We start from the raw sequence: 6,626 nt of genomic DNA, 5'->3' as shown, positions 1-6,626 counted from the left end.
TTTTTTTCCCCCCCCCCCCCCCCACACTATTTTGTGTTTATCTTTTTTTTCCTGCATCATATCAGCTTCTATCCTGGAATTTCAAAAAGGCAGAGGAGTTTCATATTCTTAACCATTCCTTCCAACATAACACCATTCCCAGGCAGCTATGTCACTCTCTGCTGCAGTTTAACATCAAATCTTAAAACCAATCAGTGCCTGAATTAGACCAAAAATGGTGCCAGTACTCTAATTCAGCAAAACCCTGAACACAACATAACCCTAAAGCTGTTTTTTATCCTTTTTAACAAGGACACTTTCAGTTAGAGTTAAGCTATGTGTTTACATGGAGACGCAAAAGTCCAAAAACCCCCTAACCCTAACCCCCTAACTGTAACCCCAACCATAACTTGCCACGGGTGGGTTTGGGGGATATGCAGCAAAGCATCGAAGTAGTTATTTTTAGGCAATTATTTAACAACTTTTACTGTCTACCCATTGGAAACCGTACTGAGGTCCAGACTGGTGACCTCAGTGGTGGGTACAGCCATGCTCACCAGAGGTGGTGGTACTCAATGGGAAGTAAGGGTACTCATGTGCTGGTACTGTACTGGTGAGGCACTGCCTTCAATCACATACGGGCTCAGAATAATGAGAGGGAAAGCCAAATGATAAATTGAGCCGTGTTATGAGCGTAGACACTGATGTTAGCGTGTTGATGGAAGCCACGCTGCGCCTCAGACCTTAGCAAAGAAAACCTGTCTTACCAGTTGTGCATCAAGCTGGACTGTGCCACGTTTTGCCTGACCATCTGCCCTGCTTCTCACTTCACTGAGCATTTTAATTGCCTCTGGTCGGGCAGTGTTGGCCACTTGTTAACACTTCCTAAAATAGGAATGATGATCAGAGAAAGGAAAGGTTTGCGCCACTATGACCACGTTGTTGTGAAGTTCACATGAGGGCACAACATGTGTCACTAGGTTGGCACTTGAATCCAAAGCCCTGGCAGCCCTGTGAGTGTGTTCATGCTCACAAACCACTGACCCTGGAACTGCCTCCCTCCACTCACTGAGCTGTAAAGGAACCTCTGACCTGACCGATGACTTAAGACTTTTTTTACTCTTTATTTTCATTTAACCCCCGTCTGCGTGCCACTTGTTCAGTGGAAGCTGGGGAGATGTAGTCGTATGTTTAGCCGCTGTGAGTGAGGCAGTCACCTTTGCTGTTAATGGAATTGGATCTCCACTAATGTTTGGTGCCATTTCATTAGAGAGATTACCATCTCTGCTCTGGCATTTGGTCCTTTCTACTGCCAAGCAACGCAAACATTACACAGCCACGTAAACAGAGAAGAGACGTGCAGGAACACACGTGCACAGGGTGGATTAATTAGCTTAATTAAAGTTGCATATGAGCTGATGACAGGGAGAGAGAGAGAGAGAGAGAGAGAGAGATATTGGACCAGGAAGAAGTTTATTAAACACAGGCAGATAATAAATGTATCAGACAATGATGCAATGATGACATGCCAAAGTAATCCCACAATAGAAGACCACTAAAAATTTGATAAAAGTAAAGTAAAAAACCCATGGCTAAACCATTTCAACACTGAACGTCTTGAATGTTTGACATCCAGTCATCATAAAAAAGGTTTTTATTATTGATGATCTGAGCAGAACCTGTGTGACCTGCTTTTGATAGTGAGAGATTTTAAAGCTAAATAGTTTTGTTAGAATAAAGCCCTTAAAAGAGAGATGTAGCAACCAACAGCCCAGTTTACACGTAATCTCACACAGTTGTCATCTGTTTTACAATCAATTAGCCTGGTATGTCCCAGGAAGTGAGCACATAATCATCACTTTCAGAAACTTTGAATGACTGTATGTAAGAGGAGGATGAAGAGTAGGATACTAACTGAGGAGGATGCTGAGGAGAACCTGGGTCGGGTTGTTGTTGAGTGTGCCGCTGATTGATGGATAAGAGGATCACGCATGCATTTGGGGTCCCGACACTTTATCCTCTCTCTCACACAGCGGCCACGGAGCTTAGTTAGCGGACTGATTCTGGGTAAAAATAACCCAGACATGGCTGCGATAGGAGCAAAATTATGACGTAACACAGACTCTGCTGTTAAACTGTTAAACATCCGCTGGCACCCCAACAGTAACCCTGTCCTCTTTCATCCAAACTGCCCTGTGAACAGATTGTATTGGGACCCCCCTGTAGTAAAGAAAAGATTAAGGCTCCTGTTGACTTACAGTTACAGTGTTGAGGTGTAACAAGTGTTCCAGATTTTGGGCGTTCATGGAGATAAATAATGTAACCCAGAGTACTGATGTTTGTGAATTCAAAGATGGGGGCTGGCTGTGGAGGTGGAGTGGGTTGTTCATTAATCCTAGATTTGGTGGTTTGATTCCCTAGCCCCACCTTGAGCAAGACATTAAACCTCAAATTTCTCCTGATGGGGGCCTCACATGGTAGCCACCCTTGGTGTGTGCATGGATGACTGAGAGGTAAATTGTAAAAGGTGATTGGATGAACCATCTGTCTATCACAGGTGAACTTCAACCAATCAGATCAATGAACCATATAATGTAGTTATTCTCTTACCGAAGTCAGTTGGGAGAAGAGGGAGAACATCTTCAGTGCCGTTCTTTGCTTGACGCTGTAGGGAAGTGGAGAGAGAGGGCACTCGGGAGCGCACATATGCTACACGTCCTTTGGATTTTCAACCCTCACCCCAACATAGAAACACATATAAATCAGTCCACAGTCAGGGAAGGTCTAATTTCTCTCTTACACATAATAAATAAAGAGTCTTACTGAAGTTATGCAGTCAGGTTTTCCTCAGCAGCAAAGCAGGTCATCTCACTCTGTCTGTACACCGGCAGTTCCACTCATAGGTTCAGTGGAATCCATTATAATGACACACAGCCATTCATTGTGAGGTGGATTTATAAATGGGGAGGAAACTTTCACTTTCACTTTAACACACTTAGAAACATTCTGAAGGAAACTGTACGGGAATCATTTGCTCAGGTGGGGATTAACATCAGGGACAAAAATAGTGTAGCAAGGCACATTTTAATACAAAATTAATTCTAGCTTTTAGATGCTACCACATTTTTTAAAATCAAGATTTAAAATAAAATACATTTATAAGATGAAATCTGATAACTTTCTAGAGATATTTTATCTTCATCCAGTTGCAAGCATTTGGAAATAGAGCCAGATGTGGTGGTGGTGGTGGTGGTACCAGTGAATTGTAAATAACAGCTTATTTTCAGTGCATTGTTTTTTTTGTTGATGAAGAACAATGGCAGCTGTCAACTATAATACAGTCAAATGTCATATTAGATCAACTTTTTTTCCGTGAACTATAAAAACCATGCATCCTGGCGGGCGAAACGCTGCTTACTGGTTGAGATCAGCGGTCTGACTTTACTGGCTGTTATCACAGAGAAGAACATGTGTGAGTTTTTGCTCCTCCACCAGGTAAATCTCTGAATGACTTATAAGCTTTCTCTCATTCCAGCCAAAGGGCACAGCGGGCTGCAAGTGGAAAATATGCTCAGCGACGCTAACAATGCAGCTGAGCCATTTTATGAAAACTTAAAAGCAAAAATGTTTCCCACATGCTGACAAGTGTCTGTTAAAGAAAAATAAACAGCCCAAATTCAAAATGTCAAAGTGTCCATTTAAGGGAGCACCACGCTGTTATGTGCTTAGTTGTTTGGGTCCGGTTCAACACTGGTAGGAGGTAAATCTAAATAGCAGTTTGGCTTGTTAGAGTTTGGAGAAGTTAGATGAGGCGTTGGCGATGCTCCATAGAGCCAAACATGGGCTCATTACGGCAGAGCTAGGATGGACAAACAGCTGGATGCATCTTCCTCTCCCTCTGTTAATGCCTCTCTCCATTTCTCTCACCAACTCTCTATTCATCCCCTCGTCTCTCTTCGGTCCTCCCATATGTCTGAAGTGTCACGGTCCACTGACTTCCTCTCCTCTCCTCTCCTCTCCTCTCCTCTCCTTCTGCTTTCTGTGTTTTGCAAGACGTCACATGAGCAGCACGTATGTATGTTTGTTTGTGTGTCTGTCAGTGTGCACATCTCTTGACACGTGTGTGTGTGTGTGTGTGAAGGCTCCAGGGTTTGCGTGTTGTGTGTGTGTGATCTCGGGTTACCCCTGAGGATCCGTTGTCAGTGCCTGTAAGCGATCTAAAGAGCGATACTGATCTTCAACCTCGTTCAGCTCGTCTCGCTCTGACTGTTCATATGTCGACCTGCTCCCATTAAACACACATAAAGACATTCGGAGCTCCTCTGGAAGCTCTCTGTGTGCGCCGCCATAAAAAATACAATGTCTTTGATGGCAGCCAGATGTGGCAAACCCTTTCAGGTTCAGTAACAATATCTTATTTTCTGAATTTCCCACCCATAAGAACGTAACTTCAGTATTTGTTTCTGATAGTAAAAGTTTTAAAATTACAATCCAGCCCAGATTTTCAAAGCAGTCACACCTCGTACCGGGTCCATTTAGTCAGTTTTTGGAATTCTGTCAAGCCCAAAAATGTTCATTACACTGTGAAAAAGAGTAAATAATGGTAATGGCAGCTTGGGCGACAAAGAAAATACTGTAAAATGACTCACTCCTAAAAATACAGTATTTTCTGTAATTAAAATACTATAGTTTATAGCTTGAATTTTTACTTTAAATCATTTTTGGGCTTTTTAATGTTTAATTTAAAAACATGTACACATCTAAAAACAATGAAATGACCTGTAAATACAGGCAAACGCTGCTATAATACAAATAATCAGGCTTAAATTTACAGAAGCGTCCTGTTATTATTTGATTTTTTCTTATTTTCTTACACGTTTTTTTGTTGTGAAAAACTTACATAATTACAAGATAACTTTCAGTTTACAAATTAATCCATGTAAAATTACAGAACACTTTGTTTTTACTGTTAATTGTCACAAAATATACATGATTTTAGCAATGTATTAACAGTATTAAACCTGAATTTAACAGTTTAATCTATAACGTAAACAGTAAATAGCTGTGGAAAAATTTATTTCTATTTTATTTTAGTTGTTTTTTATGTGAAAAAAGGAATTTTTCTTTAAATAAGCAGTAATGGTATGATTATTCACAGTTACAGATTTTACACGTTATTTTACATTAGACATGTAAATTCACAGGCTGTTTTTGTAATTTTATTAATATTTCCATGTATTTAAAAAACAGAAAAAATCTGTAAAATGAACAAGAAAAAATTGTGTGGTTTTTTTTTTTTAAGATGGTTGTTATGTTATATAAAATTTCAGTACTCTGTGTCACACTCTGTAGTCCTCCATGTCAGACAGTAACAGCTGCTGATTCCCTTTGTAGAGTTCAAGGCTGCATTTGACATCTTCATCCAGGATGCAGAGGACGGCTGCATCAGCACCAAAGAGTTGGGGAAGGTGATGAGGATGCTGGGACAGAATCCCACCCCTGAGGAGCTACAGGAGATGATTGATGAGGTGGATGAGGATGGTATGTCAGTGCCATTAAACCTTTCACATGACTGTACTGTGGACAGGATAACTCCACATATAGTATTATGGAGTCTTAAAATCATGTTGTGTGTTCACAGGCAGTGGCACAGTAGATTTTGATGAGTTCTTGGTTATGATGGTACGCTGCATGAAGGAGGAGAGCAAAGGAAAATCAGAGGAGGAGTTGGCTGAGCTGTTCCGCATGTTCGACAAGTAGGTTTCTCTTTCACACACTGCCATGGTGATTTACATGTACATACTGGTGTTTAGAAAATAAAAGTGGTTTTACCTCACCTTTAGCTTAACTGCTGAAAGGTTATAAAGTTTGTGTAAATTGTTGTTATAAAATTAATTAATTAATTATTGTTGTAAATATTAAATGGGCTAATTCACTCAGAACAGTTTGGTGTTAAAAGGCTTCAACCATTGATAATGTATGGCTTTAACTCAGCAGTCATGCCAGATGAGAAGACTGATTTCTTTATCTTGTGTTAAGGAATGGTGATGGCTACATAGACTTAGAGGAGCTGAAAGCCATGCTGGAGTCCACTGGAGAGGCCATCACAGAAGACGATATCGAGGAGCTGATGAAGGATGGAGACAAAAACAATGATGGGAAAATTGATTATGACGGTACATAAGTAGTACATGTAATGTAAATTTACAGGAATTTCCTGTAAATAATAACACGGTAAAATGTTTTTTTTTTTGTTTTTTTTTATTAATTATTATTATTAGTAAGTAAGTTATTACTGTCAGGATATAGTGAGTTAATACAAGTTATAAAAGTTACCTACTGCAGCTCCAATACAAGTAAAAAATTACACAGCTTTGACATTGTGGGAGCCTTACATGGCTAACAATTGCATTTATACCATATATGATATAAATATATAAAAGTTTTAATTTTATCATCATATATATGACAGATAGATGGTATTCCACTTTCCCATAGGAAGAAAATATGCATCATATGTAGTTCTAGATTTCTTCAAGGGACCTAAGCTCAGGAATGGCTATATATTAAGTAGCAGATTTTTTTTACAGAGATGGTATATATATTTACAGTATCTCACAAAAGTGAGTACACCCCTCACATTTCTG

At 39.8% G+C, this 6,626-nt stretch overlaps 2 protein-coding genes across 2 annotated transcripts in view; both read left to right on the top strand.

Annotated features, from left to right (window-relative positions):
* The window catches only part of si:ch211-212o1.2 (uncharacterized protein LOC492735 homolog), a gene marked incomplete in the record, with an annotated part of 35,571 nt that overhangs the window by 393 nt on the left and 28,552 nt on the right, over positions 1-6,626 (top strand).
* LOC118331065 (troponin C, slow skeletal and cardiac muscles-like) lies at positions 5,375-6,179 on the top strand. The gene is made up of 3 exons (XM_035665841.1): positions 5,375-5,520; positions 5,621-5,735; positions 6,019-6,179. Exons 1-3 carry the CDS (start codon positions 5,451-5,453, stop codon positions 6,161-6,163), a joined length of 330 nt encoding a protein of 109 aa, XP_035521734.1. The 5' UTR covers positions 5,375-5,450; the 3' UTR covers positions 6,164-6,179.

The sequence above is a fragment of the Morone saxatilis genome, unplaced genomic scaffold (assembly GCF_004916995.1).
Source record: "Morone saxatilis isolate NCDOM2014 unplaced genomic scaffold, NCSU_SB_2.0 Contig2, whole genome shotgun sequence".
Lineage (NCBI taxonomy): Eukaryota > Metazoa > Chordata > Actinopteri > Moronidae > Morone > Morone saxatilis.
The sequence above is the reverse complement of the archived record's forward strand: the minus strand, read 5'-3'. Positions and strand labels throughout refer to the sequence as shown.

Excerpts from the sequence above, each read along its gene's own strand:
- LOC118331065 (XM_035665841.1), top strand. The coding sequence starts at position 5,451 with ATGAGGATGCTGGGACAGAATCCCACCCCTGAGGAGCTACAGGAGATG. Across the intron at positions 5,521-5,620 it reads TGATGAGGTGGATGAGGATG|GCAGTGGCACAGTAGATTTT; the intron begins GTATGTCAGTGC and ends GTGTGTTCACAG. Across the intron at positions 5,736-6,018 it reads CTGTTCCGCATGTTCGACAA|GAATGGTGATGGCTACATAG; the intron begins GTAGGTTTCTCT and ends TCTTGTGTTAAG.